This window comes from Pleurodeles waltl, chromosome 2_2 (assembly GCF_031143425.1).
Source record: "Pleurodeles waltl isolate 20211129_DDA chromosome 2_2, aPleWal1.hap1.20221129, whole genome shotgun sequence".
Taxonomy (NCBI): Eukaryota; Metazoa; Chordata; class Amphibia; order Caudata; family Salamandridae; genus Pleurodeles; species Pleurodeles waltl.
Window position 1 is genome coordinate 316,999,229 of NC_090439.1, and position 23,350 is coordinate 317,022,578.

General features: G+C 42.4%; 1 protein-coding gene across 2 annotated transcripts in view; it reads right to left on the minus strand.

Moving 5' to 3' along the window:
- Positions 1 to 23,350, minus strand: part of ATP9B (ATPase phospholipid transporting 9B (putative)) — a 2,250,419-nt gene that overhangs the window by 262,133 nt on the left and 1,964,936 nt on the right. For both annotated transcript variants that reach the window (XM_069219789.1, XM_069219790.1), the window contains exon 20: positions 21,122 to 21,220. In XM_069219789.1, coding sequence (XP_069075890.1) covers positions 21,122 to 21,220 — 99 coding nt within the window. The remainder of the gene's footprint in view (positions 1 to 21,121; positions 21,221 to 23,350) is intronic.

A 23,350-nucleotide genomic window follows, 5' to 3' on the forward strand; every position in this document is an offset into this window, starting at 1 on the left:
CTGTAGGACCCATTAGTTGCATGTTGAAGCTTTAGCTATATGTCCGTCTTCACCAATCTCAACCACACAATTAGCGCAATAAATCCATACAACTGCTATTTCATCTTAACAGCCCCATCAACATTGATCTACGTATCGTCTTTCATGCTATGTAAAACTTTTCTGTTTGAAAGGATGATGTTGTCATAAAATAAAGACATTTTAAACACTGGTGTCCTCTTACTTGAATTGTTATTTGAGTTGTGGCTCCCAGTATGATTTCCAATTATTATAGAGTTTGATTCAAGTCCCTGAGAGACTCCTACTATTTATGTGAGAGGCTCTGTTAGTGAGGCACAAGTAATCTCTGTGTGGCCACTGCGATGCACTGCAAACTCCTTATGGTATATGAACTGCTGAAGCAGTGTTTCCCATACGTGGTTAGATTTCTCTAATTTTCTTTGTCTAGGGCAGGCTTCCCCAACAAGTAGCTCGTGAGCTGCTGGTAGCTCTCCTGCTACCTCTAGGTAGCTGCCCTGTAGGTAGCTCAGCCTACTAAATCAGGAGCCTTTGCTTGGTTGAATTAACAAATGTGTACCCACATTGAAAAGTTTGTATTTAAGGGTATTTAAGGCAAAAATGTGTGTATTTTCAGAAAATCATAAGCTGTTGTATGGAGAAAATAGTTAAAAATCCGAACAGTATTTAAAGGTGAGAGTTGACTTGTAAATCATACAGCACTGGGGAGAATCATTATTATTACTACTACCTTGGGGTCCGTGGAATTGCAGCTAAGGTTGTTCTGTATTACTCACATAGAAGCATTCCACTTTGACAAAGCCTTCTATACATTATGGATTGCAACCATGCCAAGACCGAGTTCATCACTGCTCATAATCTTGCATATGGTAGCCACACTAATGTAATCTTGTCTCATATGGTCATTATTACATAACTAATAATAATATTAGTAGCTCTGGATAATTGTCATTAAGCATAAGTAGCTCTTATAACAGAAAAGGTTGGAGACCTCTTAACTGCCTGGGCTAGGGAATTGCCGTGGTCACTGATGCACTTTTCCTAACCAGGACTTCTAGTGTTCAATCTCCAAAATCTTCTTAAATCCCTTTTGCTGTTTTGGTATTCTTTTCTCCATTTGGATCTTTTAGTATGAGCTAGCTGGCTGTTCTGGTCCTGCTCTTCAAAAACGTCTCATGTACAAGCTTGGCAGGATCATGTCAGTGACTCACTTCTTACCAAATGCTGTTCAATATGTTCCCAATTAGGGGAGATCTCATATCTTGTCTAGTTAGCAGTTACTGATCTGGACATGTCAACCTAGGAAAGCTCTCTACCTGAATGTGCCACTGGTGATCCTGACCTTCTTTTAACTTACTGCAATCTGGTACCTTGATTTCGTATCAGAATGCCAAACTGGTCCATGAGCACTCAGGTTTTCTCAAGGGGGGTTTTGTGGATATCTTTAGATTTCTAAAGCTTTTTTTGTCTCGCTTTCAACAGTTTGTATAGATATTTTAAGCTCTCTTCCATGATCACGAGTCAGTGATTTTATAAACAGTTACTGTCCACTATGACCATTATGTATGGGCATTTACCTAACATTAGTAACATGAGTGACACAGTAGGAGAGACACAGGTCAGGAGGAAGACTTGGTACTGCTCAGGGGAGTGTTGAAATGGTGTTGACAATGAGAAGGGAAGTGGTGAATATTCAATATTCTTTCAGTGGCCTTTATTAACCTATTCCACCACTTCCTAGCCAATGGATGGGATAAACTCATAAAAGCTTATGCACAGTATGTATCTTTAATGATTATGGCACTGCAAACAGAAATTTCTGTGTGCGAAATAGGGTGCAAATGTCCCCAGTGCAAGCAACACGTATAAAAATTTGAGTAAAATAAATAGGGCTAGTATGGTAGCCTGTTTCTCGAATATATATCCACCACTATGAAATAAGAAAGCAATGAGGAAAAGGATAATTCAGTGTAATAAACTTTTTACTGGAGCATCACCAGTCTTCTAAACTGCAGGAACAACTAAGGTAAAGTATTTGACTAGCCTGGTGTCAGGCTTTAAAGCAGCTGCCTCCTTCTGGCAAATGTCACTACTAAGGCAGTGGAAGATTTGTAAAACTGAGAAGAGAGAGATAATGTTTTTCTTTCAAAACTTCAGGATCTCTTTCATATAAATGCAAATGTTTTACACATAAGGGCATGAAATCATTGCTATGCGCCACCCATTACTAGGGAATGCACACATAGCCGCACAAGTATGTCCAGCCTACAGGCACAGCCTCTACAGGTAGACAAATGAGTGATGTGGGAGGAGAGCACCCAACCAATGAGCACACCAACTTTATGTGGGTAGGTCAAGAACAGGAAAATATTTTGCAGGGATCACATGTGAAATTATCTCGCTTTACCAAAGGTGAGGAATGTTTGTCCTGAAATATGATGTTCCAAATTAGGTAAACTGGAGACTGGATCAATACTTATTTACAAGATAAGCAGACAAAAAGATGCCAGGGTAGCAAGTCCTTTGAGGAATATTGACCCAAATCTTAGCTTTACAAAAATAAGGTGAAGAAAATTGAGTCTTCCAGTTGTGAACAATGGGTAAGAAAAACTCTCCGAACCGGCTCTTGCTGTCGCCTAAGGATAACATTATGTGTAGAAGAGCTAGCTGTCCACTGCACTATTATATGCTGTCAAACACAAACGTCTCAGCTGAATCAGAGGCACTCTTGTACCGTTAATAACCAAGGGTAAACAGTACACAGCCGTGCAGAAAACCACAAAAAAGTGTGAGTAAAATGCAACAGAAAAGGAGGCAATGTAATAGAAGAAACACAACCAATCAAAAAGGTACTACACCCATCTATAGGGAAATTATGAATACCAATAAATACCATTGCTATTAGAGGATTGTGAAATCAGGACTGTGGATTTGACACTAATCATAATATTAAATCGATAGAGACCTTAACAAGTACCTGCCTCATTCAAAATATTTTACAATACTTGTATGGGTAAGCAACTCCAAAGGTATGGCCTGAGAACGGAACGTTACAAGGCACTCATTACAATGTTTTATCAATTTATTTTATCTGCATGCTATTATGTGCTATTAGGATGTGTGATGTCACAGTGGTGCACACAGTCTACAGAAATGGCTCATATAACTCCACTGACTTCGAATAGGAAGTTGTGTCACATTGGATTCAAGTGAACAAAGACAGTGTGCACAGCTGTCCCAATGGTTTTGTGGTAGGTGGTTAGAATGGGTGAAGGATAAAGGTTTGTGGGTGCTGTGGAGTAGTTGAAAGCTTACAATTAATTTCTTCCTTAGCCAATGCTCCCATTACTCCCCATCCCAGAAGTCGCTGCACAAGTCAAAGTCAGGGATAAGCTAGGCTACACAACCTCTCATTTTATGCGATTATACCAGTAGAGGCTGCTGCCAGGAATGAGCGGAGGAAGCGTGGGGGGGAGAAGAAGAGCAGGGATTGGCCTGAGCAGGCAGAAATGCAGCTCAGGGAGGGAGTGGAAGCCTGCACTTGGTCTCCACCTGGCTGTGCAACACAGCCAGGTGGAGAGATATAAGTGCGTATATCAGTTTGGCCGGCCTCAGACAGTTAGCCAAACTGACATGCACACTTAGAAGCGCACCACCAGTCCTCCTCCACTTCTTGAAGTGGAGGATGCTGGCCCGCCTCGCTCTACGAAAGCGGAAAAATAAAGGGATAATAAAATATTTTTATTATCCCTTTATTTTTATTTTTCTGTTTTCAGTAGCAGGGCAAGGCTCCTTTGCCACAGAGGAGGGGACGCCCCCGGATTATACTGAAAACTTGATTATGAGAGATGGAAAAAACACTGAACAGTTGCTTCAAGATGGACCCAAAATATTTCGCTTTAAATAAATACAAATAATCCCAAATGTCATATATATTCAGTTAAAAAGTCTATTTGTCCATCATGCCATTTACCTCCACACCATTATGTAACTCACAATGTGATTTAAAAAAATATATAATTGTATTAAGAAATATGCTTTCATACATCACTATTAACATCACAAACATAAAGCATGTATATCGTCAAAAGTAATGTATCTTGGGGATAACCACCCCTTGGATATTCCCTATCCTTATCTGCTAGCACAAATGTATGTCATCAACACAAACTGTTATACAACCATTGTGTTAAAAAACTTGGACTCCCAACAAAATTAACAAATCCCCCCAACCTAATGTACTCCCCAAAATCACTTCACCAAAACATGGGATATCAAAATAAATCCCAGTAAGTCCTCTCTCTCTAGTCCCTTCAGCACTTTGAGGACCCTCAGCAGAGTCGACATAAGTAGTTCTTGTTATATCTGATTGGAGTAGTTAAATGGAATTTTCACTTTGTGGATTCCAGGGGAGAACTTGAGAGTGTGGGTCTTCTGAGAGGTTAGGACGAGGTGCGGAGGTTGGAATGTTTTGTCCCTGTTAACTTTCTCTAACTTATTTTGAATAAACTAGGAAAACTCATATTCTCCTGCGAAAGCGTCTATGTTACACTGGCGACGAGCGGACAGAACTTATGCTACGCGTGGAAGGAGTTTTCTTGCAACATCCCAGCTCCGACACGTTATTTCAAAATTCAAGACAGCGTGATTGTAACGTTCCTACTTTCAGACCTTTCTTCGTCTCAGCTGCTGGTTGTGTCGTGTCCTTACGGCTGTGAGTCTTTGTATCGTTTTTTTTTCTCCCTATTTCAGTGTTAGTTAAACGCGCTTGTATTGGTTTAATTTACCATCTACATTATGTTATTATTATATATATATATATATATATATATATATTATTATTATTTTTTGTTGGTAACCTGGTAACGCGTCACTTCGTTTATGTCATTCTGCTGTCTGATGTTGCGGTCTCCTGGCAACCCATCTATCCAGGAAGACGCCATCAAGAACGAATACCGCGTGCAAAATCTTCTCCTATTTCCAAACGACACATGCACTCTGCGGTCTCCTGGTAATGCAATAATTCTAACAGACCCCTTCAAGTACAACAACTGCATGCGTCAATAATTTGTTTTCTCTAGGAAGATGCTGACGTGGCAAGTCAGTAACTCAACAGTCTTTGTGTATTACTTTTCAGCACTGACTCCTTCTGGTGTGGACCATGTAATTCCTTTGATTATCGTACTTTACAGCGCTCCTGCATCATTGCCTGTCACACTTTTAGATACTGCTTGGCATGCACTGTCAACCCAGCTACGTATGAAGATTTCAATCTACACACAACGATAGGCACGCTTCTGTATTTTGTCTACTGGCTTTGGCATTCATTACCTGACTTTTTCTCTGCATACTTGCCTGTCACACTGTTGGATACTGCGATAGGCACGCACTTGTAACCTAAATATACATGGAGATTTCAGACTTCCCACAGCCATAGGCACGCTTCGGTATTTTGTCTACTGGCTTGTCTCTCCACAACGGTTGGCGTGCCTTGTTATTTCTTATCTAGTACATATACTTAGTTATATATACTCATTATTTTATTTTTTTAATTGTGTTTCCTTTGGTGTTTTGAACATATTTATAATGCAGAACTTTGCAGATCCTCCTCTCTTTCTTTCCACTCCTGGGTAACCACCTATTAAGTGGGGAAAATGGAAGAAAGTTTTTGAAAGAAGAACTGCGTTATTACTACACTGTCTTGGAACAGAGGGTCAAGAGGTTTTTTACCATCATCCTGATATTTCTGGCAGTGAAGCTATCAGTCTTAATGAATATGAAATCTGCATTAGAAAGTTAGATTTACACTACTTACCGAAAGTTAGCACTATTTTGGAAAGATATTATTTCGGCAAAAGACTTCAGTTCGAGAGTGAAACTGTTGAGAATTACATAACTGATCTAAGACGCTTTGCAAGTTTGGAGCGTCACTGGATGAAAGAATTCGTGACCAATTAATTCTAGGTTGTAATATTGATAAGGTACGTGATGAATTGTGGTTACTGGATGATCATCAAATTGATGAAGTGATATCACTCGCTAAGAAGATTGAGCATTCCATGAAGTGTGTTGAAGTGATGAAAAACGATGGTACCAAGGATGTTAGTGTAGTAAGAGATGGTAAATCTAAATATAACAAGTTAGTTATCACAGAAACAATCAATATTCAGTCAAAAAGAAATGTACAGGTGGGGCAAAGAAGGCCATTTTGCAAATGATAAGTCTTGTCTAGCAATTAACAGTTCTTGTTTACTTTGTTAAAAGAAGGGACATTTTTCATCTGTGTGTAATTTAAGGAAATCTAAACAAACAGTAAATGTAATTGGTAATCAGTCAGGTGCAAATGAAGATGCTTCTGACTTTGTTTGTGGTCATATAGTTTTACAAGTGTCTGATAATAACCTTACTGGTCCTTTCGACTACATTTCTGTTGAAGGAAAGAAAACTAAAGTACTATTTGATTCAAGCGCTAAAATCACTATAATTTCCAATTCATTTTATCAGGAAGAACTCAAAGGAAAGGTCAATTTGTTGAAACCTGATATTAGACCATGTGCATATGGTGGTGAACCTATTGATCTGCATGGTTATTTTATAGGTTTGATTGAATACGACCAACGTTGTACTTCAGGTAAATTTTAAGGTACAAGGTTCAACAAGTAGTGTTCTCCTCTGATCTTTCGGCGAACTTACTTAAAGAGTTTAGTAAGATTTTCAGTGACAAGATTGCTTTTATGAAAGGATATTCCCACAAAATTAAACTAGTCCCTGGTGCAGTACCATTCTGCAGCAAAGTTCACTGTGTTCCGTTTGCAGTGAGGAGTGAATTGCAAACGGAATTGGAAAAATTGAAGGCGCAAGGTGTGATTGAGGAGGTGGAAGGAACAGAATGGTTGGCCCCTATTGTGATTGCGAAGAAATCTAATGGCAGTATACGGTTATATGTGGATCTCCGCAGGCTTAACAAGAGTGTGGTAGTTGACAAATATCCTCTTCCTAATATTTCCGAATTGTTATCTATGTGTCTGGGGCCAAAGTATTTTCTACTAATGATCTGACTTCGGCCTATCATCAGATATAATTAGATAAATCTTGCAGGAGTCTAACGACAATCATAACTCCTTTTGGTACTTATAGGTTTGTTCATCTACCTTTTGGGTTGATTTCTGCTGCCTCTGTTTTCCAGAGGTTAATGGAACGGATCTTGAGGGGCATTTGTGGGGTGTGTATTTATCAGGATGATATTTTAGTTTATGGCAAAGACACAACTGTACACAATGGGAGACTCAGGAAGGTTTTAGAGAAAATGTCTGAATACAACTTAACCATAAAAGCAGAAAAGTGCAAATTTGCTGTTGACACTATTGATTATTTAAGTCACACTATTACTTAAGTTTGACTTCTCCTCAAACTTCTCCTCAAAAGTTTGACTTCTCCTACATCAAAAGAGGAATTGATGCAATTCCTGGGAATGGCTGAGTATTATAATAAATTTGTAAAGGATTTTGCCATTTCCTGTTTTAACATGAGACTTTTATTGAAGAGAGGAGTAGATTTTGCATGGAATGAAGAATGTGAAAAAGAGTTTATAGAATTGAAGAAAAGTCAATCTGAAGCTCCGAAACTGAAAAACGTTGACCCTGACTTACAATCTACATTGACTACTGATGCTAGTGGGAAAGGTTTGGGGCTGTGTTACAACAAGGTGGGTTTGGTCCTGAAAACACCACTGCTTTTATTTCCAGAAGTTAGTAAACTAAGTATTCAGTTATAGAAAGGGAAGCACTTGCAGTATTTTGGGCTATTAAGAAGTTGAAGAAATGTTGTGGGTAGGTTCGTTTGTGGTAAGAACTGATCATAAACCATTGTGTGAAGTTTTCAGTTCAAAAGGTATTGAGGATGTATCAGGGAGGGTCACTAAATAGATTGTAAGCTTACAAGACTATGATTTTGTGGTAAGATATGTTCCAGGTTCAGACAACTTCTCAGCTGATGTTTTATCTAGACTGGTACCATCTGATCTGAACAATCTGGGTGATGATTGTTCAGGTGATGAGTTGGAGGATTCTGAGTGTGTATGTGAAGTAGATTACGACATCATATCCAAAGAAAGGTGGCGTGAAGAAGTTAAGTCTGTCATTGTAAATTGAGTGCTTTATATCACCCCAAAAGCAATGAAACGGTTGAGAGATTTAACTGTGTTATTAAAGAGACCATCACCATGGCAAAGAGCAGTCAGCTAAATTGGAAACAAGAAGTTCTCAAAAAGGTAGGCATGTATAGGCACACTCCATATTCAACTACAGGTCAAACGCCATTTGTTCTATTTCGAGTAGGCGTGGTGGTACGATTCTTGAGCCAAATTGGGTGAATAGACTTTTGAGTGATAGAGGAAAAGGTGTTGTTGATGAAAATTGGAGACATAAAGAACAGGAAAAGGTATTAACAAGCAAACTGAATTTTGATAGAAAGAACTCTGTGAAGAAGACAGTGTTTGATATTGGTAATTGGGTCATGATAAAAAAAAACCTCTGTTAAAAAAGGTGGGAGAAAATTATCATCTCCCATAAGAGTGTTGAAACTTTTCACCAATGCTGTAAACACTGATGATAACCGTATATAGAATTTAATAAATAGAGTGGTCACATTTTGTGGTAACACTGTAGATTTAGGTAAAGCTAGTGCACGGTATGAAGGAACATTTGAATCTACAAAGTATGCAGCTTTGAGAAGATCTAACAGAATTGCCAAGTTTCCCTCGCATCTAAAGGACTACAATGTGAGGTGAAAGATGTTCTAAAGTTTTCTTAATGTGTATGACACACAATGTTTATTGTTGTTAACCTTATGCAAATTATTTCTTTGTGTGATATGGGAGGGAGATGTGTTATATTTGATTGGAGTAGTTAAACAGAATCTTCACTTTGTGGATTCCAGGGGAGAACGTGAGATTGTGGGACTCCTGAGACGTTAGGATGAGGTGTGGAGTTTGGGATGCTTTGTCCCTGTTAACTTTCTCTAACTTGTTGCGACTAAACCAGGAAAACTCATCTTCTCCTGCGAAAGCGTCTTTATTACAGTTCTCCATAAAGTCTGGTCTATAAGAAAGGAATCTGTTCTGTGTTATCAGTGCACCCATTTTATTTTTTTGTGAACTCCACTTTGAGTTGACTACCTTTTATCTGCTGTCAGTGTCCTTACCCTTGGTCTCCACAGTGGTAAACTTGCACTCCCACATGTTCTCTTTCAGTGAACTTATCCAACTTACCCTTGATTATGCAAATTGCTCCCTCTAAACTGGCTATAATCTCTAGAGCAGTGGCAGTCTCGTTTAGTTCGTACTTACCTTCCCTGGTGCAAAGAAGTCACCAACACAGGTCTTATTCTTCTTCCTCTTCTTTATTATATATATATATATATATATATATATGTATATATATATATATATATATATACACATCTCATTGGCGTTTCTCACCGAAAGCACTCTAACTGAGCATTTTTCCAATACTCGTGGATGGATTAGATAGATCTCTCATAAAGTCCTCTCCTTCCCCCTGTAATACTTCTCTCGGTATATCAGGGTTCAGTTGTGTGTCTAGTTGACATAAAATGAATTCAAAAGTATGAGACAGAAAAAATTCATCACCTCCAATACAAATGTTACAAAATTTCATAAAACATTTGGAAGAATATTATGAGGTAACAAAGATAACTTCAAACTGCTCTAAGTATACATCATCAACCAATCTTATATTCTCTGTGTTAGAGCACATGTTGCTACTGCTTCGTAATATATTTGTTTATTGTTATGTCATGTTATGTTATGTCACAGCTTATCAGTTGTGAGAGTACGCAGGTGCTGGAGCCGAAGAAAAGCCCTGGCAGAGCTCCTAGTTGAATAGCCAGGTCTTCAGTTTCTTGCAGAAGCTGAAAAGTGGAGTGGCAGTCCTGATGTGTTGAGGAAATTCATTACAGTTTTTGGCGGCGATAAAGGAGAAGGCGCATGCTCCTGACTTGCTTCTGCTGATGCAGGTACTCATACTAGGGAGACAGAGATGGAGTGTAGCTCTCTGGAAGGAAGGTGGAGTTGGAGCTGGTCGATTAGATACACTGGTCCTGTGTTGTAGAGGGCTTTGTAGGCGAGGATGAGCAGTTTGAATTTGCAACATTTCTGGATGGGTAGCTAGTGTAGTTCAGTGAGGTAGGGAGTGATATGAGCCCTTCAGGGGACGTCTACCTTGAGTCTGGCAGTGGTGTTTTAAATGGTTTTGAGTCTCTGCATGAGTTTGTTGGAGATGTTGTACTTAAGTCTGCTGGTTATGACGACCTGGGTGACTGTGTGTCTTATGTGCATAGGGAGCCATTTGATAATCTTGCAAAATATTCTAAGGATGTGGCGAAGGCTGCAATCATCGTTGACCTGTTTGTTCATCCAGAGTTTGACGTCAAGGATGATGATGTTGAGGTTTCTGGTGTGGTCTGCAGGCATGGGATCTAAGTCGGGTGGCCTACAGCAGGAGTCCCAGGGGGAGCTCCTGTTTGCAAAAATCAGATCTCCATTTTGTCAGTGTTTAGTTTGAAGCATAAGGAACAGATGATGGATGGGATTCTGAAAAATGCTAACATTCATCCCAAGTCGCAAAGATATGGTGTTATTCTATTGTTTTTTTTCCCACCATGCCACCCCAGTTTAGACCCAGCTATTTGAAAATCAGTCTTGACCCATGGGAACAGTCCAGCCTGAACTACCAGGCCAGGTCAACCCTGGACTAGAATCAAGCATCCTGTGACCAGTTTCAGGGTATCACCCCTCATCAGCCAGGCTAGCTTGAATCCAGTGGCACAATAGGCCCAGGACCTACATCTGGGCATACTCTTCCCACTTAGGGTGACAAAAGCATAAAGAACCGATGGTGGACCGAAAGCTGAACAATGCAAACATTCACATCTAGTCACAAAGATCTGGTTTTAATCCATCATTTTATTGCCCACCACCCCATCCCAGATTCCCAAGATTGCATAGTGAGAAAGGTTATTTACAATTGTTAAAAGTTCAAGACTTCTGTGACCTACCCAAGAGCGGATCTGCTAGGAAATTCACCCCAAGACTGTGTGCTGCTTCTTGTGATTGCAAAACATTCAAAAGCTACGTAAGACATATATTGGCCCATTTCAACATGGTAAGCTTTAAAGTTCATGATTTTACTATCTGGAAAAGACTGAATAAGAGGTCAACATGGCAATTATGGAGCTGCCAATTTTGATCTAGTCAAAAGGTCCAAATGTTTTGCAGACCTTGAGATCTATGGGATAAGGGAAGATCGTGTACTACTTCTTGAAATAACGCACATCTCTGATCCATTATGGTTGCAATGGTGAGTGTTCAAGAACATTTAGATGAGAGAGAGGGGTTTATCATGGTTCTGTTCTGGTCACATTAATTTCTACGCATATATAAATGGACCGGAAAAGAAGCACAGGCAAACCCTCTCAGATGCAGTGACTATATGTAGAAAAAGGTGCACCTTGTCTTTGTTTGCCAACCATGAGGTCCTCCTATCAAGTACTTCTGTTGTTGTGGCTTGGAGGACTGGTAATGAAGTATGCTTCCAATATTAATGAATTGGGCCTTAGCACCAAAGTTGCTGAGTCAAAAACAATGGTAATCTAGCCAGAAAAATACAAACACAAAGCTAATAAAGATAGTGGGTCTTAATGGCAGAATATTTGTGCTTTCCCTTATTTGGAGCTATATTGGATGATAAGGTCAAATGGGGTCCTCTCCATGCAGCTAGAATAATCAAAGTCAACAGGAGATTTTAAGTTTTGCAAGGAAACTGGAGAATGAAATGTCATGTGCCACCTATGAGGAATGTTTACGTTGCCAAAAGTGTTTCTATTGCATTAAATGGATTGAACAATCAGGGCTATGCAAAGATTCAGTCACTACAAGTGGTGGAAAATAGATCAGACAGATGGTTTGCTTACCCTAATTTGTCTCCGCATCATCCAGGAAAACGTTGGTCTGCTGTACATAGAGGATAAGGTTAAGTACTGCCCAGTTATTCTTTGGCTTTCTGTCTTAATGAACTCATACATCTATTTACAATGTTAGTTGTAAGGTGTGTTAAGAATGTGGATTATTTTAAAGCCAATCCATGGCTTACTCTTGTACACTGGATAGTGGGCAAGTTGAGCTTTGGAGAAATATATAACCATCTGGAGATGTCTGGGGAGGCATACAAGCACGGCATTTCATGTATGTACTACCTTGTTTTCCCAGGAAAGAGAATCAATTGATTTGCAGAAATACTCAGCAAAGCCCTATGTCATGCTTGGCCCTGTTCCTTATTAACCTGGTCTTCAGACCCTAGGGACAACATTTATTGTTTTGTCTCAGACTAGGTGTTAACTCTTGAAAAGTTATCCCTCCAATTAAGAAGGAATACTGGATTGACCTCCAACTTGCACCCAAGTGACACAGTCTTAATTCAAACCTCCATTCATTTTAATTTTGTTTGTACATTTTACAATATCTCAAGGCCAATATTTTTTAAGCCAGTCTTGTCTTCCCTGGGGCTTTGAAACTTGAAGTCAACTTTTATTGTTTATTACTGTTAGACTTCTTTATTTCTATGTTTTTGTTCTCAGACGTTAAAACATGAAAGAATCTCAGAGATTACATTGTTCATGTAAAATATACAGTACTTTTCTTTTATAAGGAACATTATTATACCCATTTTTAAACTTGTGTATATGTGGTATTATATTATGATATATTTGTAATTCTTTTATAAGATTGCACTTATATGATATTTATTAGTTTTGAAAAAAAAACTGTGGGAAAGCCAAGGGAAATCCCTTTTTCTCCAATAACTTACGTTTGCAGAACAGAATGTGAATGAATACCAAAACATCTGTAAAATGTTTTCTGGACAGATGAGACCAAAGCACAGTTATTTGGCTGTAATCTATGACAACATGTTTGGGAAAACCAAACAATGCATGTCACCACAAGAACCTCATACCAACCGTGAAGCATAGTGGTGGCGGGGTGATAATTTGGATCTGACTTCCAACTCAATGAGCTGATGTGGAGAGAGCAAAATAGTGCTCTAGATAAACAAATGCCCTTGAACACCATCAAGCTCACGTAGTTTTGTAAGAAGGAGTGCACAAGAATTCCTCACAGTTGATGTGAGAGAATGATCGACTCATACAAGAACCATTTATGTCAAGTTATTTCTACTGAAGGGGGTACCATGTTACGGAATCATTAAGTGCAATTACCATTTTGCACAATGTTACTGAATGTTGGCTGAGTTTTTAGAAAATAATTAATAGCCAAGTGAAATCTCCTATCAATAGCACAGGGCAATGCTGTTGTCACACAATTATAAGAGCCAAGTGAGGTTCACAAAGTCAAAGACACCCTCCTACTACAAACACAATACCGCTGTGTAGCCACACAGCTTTGCCAGACCTTAGTGGGTCTTGCAGGAACCTTTGATTGGGGTGATGCTATACTAGCAAAATTAAGACTATGGGGGTGATTCTAACTTCGGCGGGCGGCGGAGGCCGCCCGCCGAAGTTTCCCCACCAAAATACCGCTCCGCGGTCGAAAGACCGCTGAGGGTATTTTGGGATTTGCCCTGGGCTGGCGGGCGGCCGCCAAAAGGCCGCCCGCCAGCCCAGGGCAAATCAACCTTCCCACGAGGACGCCGGCTCAGAATTGAGCCGGCGTAGTGGGAAGGTGCGACGGGTGCAGTGGCACCCGTCGCGTATTTCAGTGTCTGCATAGCAGACACTGAAATACTTTGTGGGGCCCTCTTACGGGGGCCCCTGCAGTGCCCATGCCATTGGCATGGGCACTGCAGGGGCCCCCAGGGGCCCCGCGGCACCCCCTACCGCCATCCTGTTCCGTAGGGGGTGTCAGAATCCCCATGGCGGCGGAGCGCGCTCCGCCGCCATGGAGGATTCTGCAGGGCAGCGGGAAACCGGCGGGAGACCGCCGGTTTCCCGCATCTGACCGCGGCCGAACCGCCGCGGTCAGAATGCCCTGCGGGGCACCGCCGGTCTGTCGGCGGTGCTCCCGCCGACCCTGGCCCCGGCGGTCTCGGACCGCCGGGGTCAGAATGATCCCCTATGTCAGTGTCTTCCGTTATGCTGTAGGGTTCATACATAGGGCCTCTTGTATTGTACTATACTGCAACATTCATATAGCAACTTCTACTACTCCTATGTGGTGCGTTGAAGTGCTTGCCTACATGAGTAACGTGCTATACCATGTAGGGTGTGTATTTGGAAGGATCTTGCTTTTGTTATGATCATAGCGGGAAGTGTTTCAATTTTCTTGCTTGATGAGCACCGGGGTGCGGTAATCGTGTTATGGAACGCAGCACATGATTGTGTGTTGGATGATGAGGTGGAAATGACATGGTTTTCAGAATGCTGTTAGCTTTGAACGGCTATGCAGGTCATTTATGCTGTCTCTTATGATACAGTCTGCTTAGTTGGTTACTGCACTGGGGTGTCCAACATGAGATTTCCTATATAGTTGTGGTATAGAGATGGCATGGTTGGAGGGTCAGAGAAGTTGAGAGATCTGTTGGGATGGGCATTTTTATTTTCATCCTCTGAGTGTCTATGTGAGATGTAAAGCAAGTAGTCAGATTGTATAGATATGTGGGACCTGCAGTGAATGGACAATATTAAATTCTTCTAAAGTTGTCCAGTAATATGTGACAGATCTCTTCAGTTATTCCATGCCTGGTCGTTTGGTGGCGTTTGTATTTTGGCTGTACAGTGCTGGTGATGAACAAACCTCATAGTACATATATATTAAGTAAATTTAATAGGTATAAGTTAAAATTTGTTAAGGATAGCTGCATATTATGGTTTTAGCATTATTGTGACCTATAACTGTTATATATGGAAGTACATAGCTATATAATGCAACAGCACACCATAGGTCAGCCTTTTTTGCTTGCATACAAGAAGTTTGCTTGTTGGGAGTGTGGCTGTTTTTTGGACTTTGTTGCCAGGATGCAGGTGGTTCAGTTACCTAGAAATAGCCAAGTTGTCAACTCTTGAGATGTCTTCATGCTCATGGGTGCTTCTAATGCTATACCAACAGGCAAGTTGCAAATAGAGGGTGCAAACCGTGCACCACATTTTTGCAACCTGCCTGATATTTTGCAATGTGAATTATGTATCATGCATTGCATCAAAAACAACCATTCACAGGGGGTTATTAAATGCTTAATGAATGTTAATTAGGCAAGCTGATATATGTGACTACCTCTCATTGGCACTAAGCGAAGGGATAGTGGTGTTCCACCCCATGTAAAGCACCAATTTTTAGTTCAAATTCCCAAATAGAAAACATATTTATTAAAGCAGCTTCTGTTCTCTAAAGGAACAGCTTCTTTGAAATGTTTCCCATTTGGGAAGCAATTGGTGGGAGCACATAGTGGTCCTCTTGTTCACTGCCTACTCCTCCAAGGCATCTGGCACAGTTCCCAAAGGGGAAGCTGTCCAACGGAGGGGCGGGTGTGGGGTAGGGGCGCAGTGGATCATAATTATCAGGGTACACACTTTCCCAACCTATCCTAACTGCAAAACAGAATGAGTCACAAATCCCCTTTTGTGATTCATGGAGGCTTTTCTAAATCACAATTGGGTTCAGTACATTGTTAAAGTCCTTCTGTGGTGGGAAACTCTGATTCTGCAAGACTCATGGTTTGAGACCTCAAAGAACAAGTTACAACTTACGGTAATGACTTCTACCTGCACCACTTCTGCATGCTGACATCAGTTACTTTCGCAACTTTCCACGTCAGGAGCGTGGAGCCATTATGGGAATTGACCACCAGTGTGGAAAAGACCAAGGCCTTGAAAAGTGTTTCCATGACAACTGAACTGGTTTGCTTAGTGGGTAAGAAGGGATGTCGGTAGGGAATATGCAGCTAGATAAAGTGTTATCAAAGGCAAGTAACGTGTTCATCTGATAGAGACTTCTAGCCCTAAATTCATTATCTTTGAACAGATGACCAAGAAATACCTTTCCGGAAGTGAGCCTGCAAACTCGATTACATCAAAAAGTCCTGCAGGATCGAAAGAGCAAAGTGCCCTTCACAGCGGGCCAGATTGTCCAGGCAGTAATGTTTTGTAAACATGTTCAGTGGTGCCCACATTGCTGCCTGACAGATGTCCAGGAGAGGATGACACACGCTAATTCAGTCGGTGCAGCCTTGGCTGTGGTAGAGCGAGCCCACAAGCCTTTGGGGGGCTATTTCTTGGCCACTGTGTAGCAGTTCTTTTTTTTGATAAACATTTTTATTAATTTTATACAGCAACATGAAACCCAACAGGTCGCAATGGCATTGCACGGATTGAGCACTGCACAAGTCTAAAGAATAAAGCAAAGGCATACGGTCAAGAATCGTCATTGAAAAATTGGGACAGAGCACATTATAAACTTACATCACTACATATCAGCAGCCCCCTCTCCCCAGGTCTCCATCCACTTCCCCCACACCCTATCATGCTTAGCGGGACATCCCCTTGCCTCATAAACAAGTTTTTCCTGCTGAGCACACCAGTCAACTCCCTTGCACCACTTCGCTACTGCGGGAGCTGTCTCTGCTTTCCAGTTTGCTGCGATGTCCCTCTTGGCCTCTAAACAGGCCATTCTGACAAAGGCCCGATCTGCTCTGTTGGAACCTACCCCCTCAAAGACTCTCAATAGGATTTGAACCGGCCCAACTTCCACCTCCGCCCGCAAGGCTCTAGCGATCTCTGCCACCACCGCCCGCCAGTAGGTCCACACCATATGGAAAAAGTCCGCATCTGGGCCTGCGCATCGTGGACAGTCAGCTTGGGGCCAGAGGCCCATTCTATGTAGCTTGTCAGGGGTAAGATAAGGAGTATGGAGTAAGTAGGTCTGCACCACCCGGAGACGGGAGGCCATGGTCAGTGTCCTTGGGCCATCAAGGTGTCCCTCCAGTCCTCATCTTCCATTGGACCCACCCATTGTTCCCACCACTCACGGAGCATGTCAAGTGTCTGTGCTGTGTTTGTGACCAAGGTGCGATATATGGGCAACACTCCTCCTTTACCTAGGTGCCCCATCAGCGTCTTGGCCTCAACTGGACTGAACTCAGGGAGGACCGCCCCCGTTTGAAGGTGAACATGTGGTGCGTGACGGAGTTGCAGATATTTGTAGAATTGGGTGCGAGCAAGCGAAAACTGTTGCTGAAGCTCCTGGAAGGACCACATGTGGGATCCTGCCCAGACATCGCCAAGCAGCGATAGGCCAATGAGGTCCCATTTATGAAACCCTTCAAGTACCGAGACATCTCTTAGCCACGATCCCTGCCACAGCGGGGTATGTTGTGTGAGATGGCGCCACCACCCCGATGCTCGCTGCGCAGCCCTCCACCCCATTAGCACCACCTTCATCACCTCTGGGAGTTTACGTGGCAGGGGGTCGCCATACACCAACCCCACCAAACCAGGGAAACCTAATGTCAGGAGTTCTAGTTGATTGGCAGGGTCTGACCAGCCCCCCCACAACCAGTCATTAATTACTAGGAGGTGCATTGCAAGGTAGTAAAGGTAGAGGTTGGGCATCCCCCGACCACCCTCACACACATCGCCCTGACAGAAGCGAAACGCCAGTTGGGGGTGGGAATTGCGCCATGGGAACTGCCGCGGGACAGTCTCCATTTCACTGAACCATCGCCTGGGGACTTGGTAGGGGAAGTTCTGGAGCAAATAAAGGAACCGGGAAGTACCATCATTTTATAGAACGCTATCCGGCCCAGAACATTGAGGGGCAGAAACCGCCATCTCTGAGAACCTCCTTGACTCTCCGGGTTAGTGGTTCAACGTTAAGGGACCACGCCAGGTCGGGCAACAACGCTATTTGCACGCCCAGGTACCGGAAGCTGTTGCGGGAATGGTGCTTTGCCAGTCATAGCAGTCCCTGGCCGGGCAGAGTGGAATCAATAGAAATTTACCAGGATTAACTATCAAGCCGGAGGCCTCAGTGAACAGGCCCAACAGTTACATCACTCTAGGACTGCTACTGGCCGGGTTGGCTAGGAACAAGAGTACATTGTCCGCATATAACGCAATGCGGTCCTCCCTCCCAGTAGGCCATGACCAGCCGTCAACCAGGGGGTCTTCCCTGATTAGCTTCGCAAGCAGTTCCATCGCCAGGGCGAACAGGAGCGGGGACAGGGGACAACCCACGCCTGGCGTGTTCCTTGGCGAATAGAAAATTGGTCTGACACCGCCCCGTTTACTTGCACTCGGGCCGTTGGAATAGAGTATAGGAGTCCCACCAAGCAGTTCTTAATGCACAGGATATTCCATAGTGAGTTGTTTCTCTTCTGCAAAAACTACCCTTTTTTGCTCACACACAGCCCACAAAAAGTTAATCATCCACCCACAACTCTCTTGTGCGGTGTAATGATATGTGAGTTTTGACCACTGACTCCACGTTGCACTTAGCCCAGCTCTACCGTGTCACATTAGTAACTACCAGCTTCATTTTGCCTACTGACTTTATCTTAGCATTAGACATTGCTACGTTAAAAGCTGCAAGTAGTTTTCCACATTGTGCAATGTGCGCATGTTTTTATTCTTCGTAATTTTACCCACCAAGGGTATAGGCTGATAAGAATGTACTAAGATGGCAGAGAACTGACTTGTTTTGGATTGGCACCTTGGGATTGTGGCCATGTCCCGATGTGTTATTTTCAAAGCAGGCCTAAAGCAATTAGCATTTTTTTAATAGACTTTTCCTTTCTTGTTTGTTCAAAATATAAGAGGCCAAGACCAGATGGACTGGGAACAGAGAGTGTTTGCAGATCTCAGGCACTCTCAGATCACAGGACACTGGAGTTTCCAATCCTTCCCGTGAGGATAATTAATCTTTCTCTCCTCAATCGATTCTGGGATCTGGCAATCTGATGCCGAATAGGAAGGAGATGAAGCAGTGATGCCCTTTTCTCATGGTGATGCATATTGTTTCATTCATTATTTGCCATGCATTATAATAGAGACACATATATTTGCTGTGTATATTGCAGGAGAATCATTTGTACATTCCTTCATTTCATTGTTGTGACCATTTTTGAACGTGTACTTTCAGCATGCTAATCTCCTTTTAGTAACCTTGCATAGTGAAGTAATAAATGTCTTCTTTGGACTAAGAAGCGCATTCCAGAGATTTTTGTCAGTGTATGAGTGTTTCAGCTCAGTCACTAGTGAAGCAAAACATGCGGTCAAGACAGAACAATGACGCTCTTTTTGGGTCCATGCAGTAAAGTCTCTCCTCTTCATTGAAGAAAAGAGGTGGAACAAAGAAAGTAGGCAGGATGATGTTCTGGCCTACATGAAATGGAGTCTTAACCTTTGAAGGAAAAGAGGCTCACGTCCAGTGAACCAGCTTGTCTGGGTAAAAGGTGGTATAAGGAGGGTGCACAGAAAGTGCTTGTAATTTGCTGACATTCCTGGCCAGTGTTAGGGCCAATATAAAGACAGATTTGGACAGTTAAGAGCCTAAGAAGGCAATCGTGCAGACGCCGAAACGGTGCACACATAAGAAAGGTGAGGACCAGGTTGAAGTTCCACTGAGGCATGATGAAAGCCATAGGTGGAAACATATATTGCAGGATTTTAAGGAACCTAGGTGCAATAGCTGACTTAAAGAGAGAAGGTTGGGCCAGCAAACACAAGAATGCCAAGATGGCAGATAGGTAACTCTTAACTGTGTCCAAAGCAGAGCCCTGCTCGGCCAAAGACAATGACAACAAGAGAACTTGTGAGAGAGGTGCAGACAGGGGGTCAAACTTGTGGGAAGCATAGCATGATACAAATTTCTCCAAATGGCAGGTGTATGCAGACTTGGCTGAGGGATGCCTGACTGCCAGAATAACCTCACCTACTTCGGGAGGAAGGTCGAAAGCTGTCAACTGTCCTCCCTCAATCTCCACGCTTGCAGGTGGAGGTTGTGCAGGTCCTGGTGCAGAATCCTTCCATTTTGCTGCAACAAAAGATCCTCCTAAAGACGGAGCCTTGGCTGGTGAACCTATGGTCATGCTCAATGACTCGGGATACTAGACTCTCTTTATCCAATCCGGTGCCACAAGAGTGACCCAGGTGGCCCAGGTCGTTCCAGGTCTTCTCGAAAACGCTGGGCAGGAGTGGTATTGGAGGAAAGGTGTACATGAGGCCAGAGCCCCACTTGAGAAGAAAAGCGTCTCAGAGCGAGAATCAACTTGAAAACTTCAGCGCGCAGAACTACTCACATTGTGCGTTCTAGGTAGTGGCAAACAGATCTAACCATGGCTCTCCCACTGCTGAACAGACCTTCTGCCACCTCCAGATGGAGCCTTCATCCTTGGTCGAAAAAAAGTTATAAAAATCCAATCAAAAAGGGGTAGCTCAATCCGAATCAGTGCTATCTAGAGAAGAAAGGAAAGAACTGATGTCAGTGTACCAACGTGGCACGTATATAGGTACTGCACACGTCATTTCTGGGGTGGAGCCAAATGACATCACCTACTGCTGCACAAGGATACAGCTCAAAACTCTTCCAAATCCAGTCCAAGGTAAGGAACCTGTGACTAGAAAACTCTATGAGGTAGGACATTATATTTGAGACCCTTATTGGCTTAATTTGTGTGCAAAACACTATATACAAATGAGATCTGAATTATTTCCGGAGTATCCTCCACACTATGAAGGATTCCAGGACGACAGCATTGAAAACTGGCACTAAAGTTGCAGTAACATAAAGTAATTGAAGCAACCCTAGTGCCCATTTTATAATAGGACTCATATTTACTTTCTGCCTAAGACACTCTAATTGACGTCATCTACTAGAAGATTGAGGGTATTTGTTTTAACTAGAGGGCAGTGACATATGAAATTCATTAAAGGGACTTAACATCTTTACTATCTATGACTTTTATTTGTAAGAGGAAAATTGCATTGGCACATTTACCAGAGTTTAGATGATGTCACTCTCACTCATGATAACCATCTCAACAAATATGGGAAAAATTACAACACTTATAATACTTACTGGTCTGAAAATGTGTATATCTTGAGTTCGGGATACTAAGTGGGAACTTTTAGCAATACAAGTTGCAGTTTCCAGTTTATCACCTGTTAACATCCAAATCTGCAAAAGAATATTAAAACTTACTAAGTTGCAACTACACAAATTTAACAAAGCCCTGCTGCTGAAGACTATGCCTTAGTCAGTGTACAAAACAGCCATCTCATTTTACAATAAAAATGTGTTTGTAAAAATGCATGTTATCAACCACCTACGTAAAATAACATAACTCAAGGATGTACTAAATAAATTATAAGGATATGCAAGTATGCAACAGTAAATCATCAGCTAGACAAGAACATTTTTATTTATGACTTACTAGCAATTTAGATTTGTAAATGAAGAGTATTATTATTTGCCTTGTGTGTTTTGTTGTTTGCTGAGGGTTCTACAGTGCTATTCCATGCAACCAATTGAACTGAGAAGAATTTTAGCTCTCAGCCAAAGTAAAAGTCAATCCCACTGCAAATTAGTCAGGCATCTGCTCCCCGACTTGGTGTGGATATCTAAGTGGTAGCTATGTGAAGCTACAAACTTGCAAATTGCAGATGAGAGATCCACGTCCATATCTACGTTTCTCACTGTCTGCTATGTTTTTCCAGACCACTGACAGTGCCATGAAGGACTCTGTGCTGAAGTACATACTTACCTTCGGTAATGATATATATGTTAGAGACATATTCTAGTTGCAGATTCTTTACATGAAAATTTTCACCCAGGCGTCAGACTGGATCCGGAGATTTCTTTGTTTGAAAAATACCCTTGCGAAATGGTAGGTGGCGTTGGTCGACTCCGCGGGTGTCATAGTCACCGTGATGATGTTGGGAGTAGTACAAAGACGCTGCCTCAGAACAGTGACGTCAGTGATGTCAGTCGCAAAGAACACTGAGATTGGTGGGCCAGAGCTAGGGCCCTGAATGGGGAAGTCCTGTCGCCAGAAATCAGTTCGCAAGCGGGAAGGACGGGTGGTTCGGTAAGGAATCTGCGACTAGAATATGTCTCTACCAGATATATCATTACTGAAGGTAAGTAACTTGCACATCTGATAGAGACTTCTAGTTGCAGATTCCTTACCTTAGAATAGATACCCAAGCAAGGTCATCCTCGGAGGTGGGCTGCAAACCAAGATCATACTAGAAAGTCCTGCAGGACCGAACGACAAAGACTGTCTAGGCAGTAATGTTTAGCAAACGTGTGCAAGAATGCCCATGTAGCTGCCTGGCAGATACCCAGGACAGGAACTCAGCGTGCTAACGCAGTGGAAGCAGCAGTCGCTCTGGTAGAACGGGTGCGCAAGCCCTCAGGGGTTGCTTCTTGGCCAAAGCGTAGCACATATTGATGAAAAGTACCCATTGAAAGATGGTACGTTTTTGCACCGCCTTCCTTTTCTTCGCACCCACATGTCCAACAAAGAGTTTTTCGTCCACCCGGAAATCTTTAGTACGATTGAGATAGAGCGCCAACACTCTTTTTGAATCCAGACGGTGGAGTCTCTCCTCATGAGAAGGATGTGGAGGTGGGTAAAAAGTAGGAAAGGTGATGGACTGACCTACATGAAAAGGTGTTATGACCCTGGGTCCTTAATGCGCAACACCACTTTGTCAGGGTGCACAGACAAGTATGGGGGCTTTGAAGAAGGAGCTTGAAGCTCACTCACTCTGCGAGCAGAAGTGAGGGCAACTAGAACAACAGTCTTGAAAGTAAGGAGCCATAGTAGACAACTGTGTGTCAGCTCGAAGGAAGTACACATTAAGAAAGTACAAGATTGAGATCCCACTGAGGCATGATAAATGGAGTGGGAGGAAACAAATGGGAGAGGCCTTTAAGAAATCGATTGACAATAGGAGACTTAAAGAGTGAAGGCTGATCAGGTAACCTAAGAAAGGCCGAAATAGTCGATACACAACTTGAAGGGTGCCCAGACCAGAGCCCTGCTGGGCTAAAGAAAGAATGAACAAAAGAACCTCAGAAAGAGGAGCAGAGAGGGGATCATCAGATTTGTTGGTACACCATGCCACAAATTTATGCCGACACCTGGCTGCCAAGATAACGTCACAGACTTTGGGTGGAACGTCAAAAGCAGTCAACTGCCGCCGCTCAGTCTCCATGCATGAAGGCGGAGATTGGATAGGTTCAGATGGAGAACCGTCCCCTGTTGCTGTGACAGAAGATCCTCCCGAAGAGGCAGTCTGA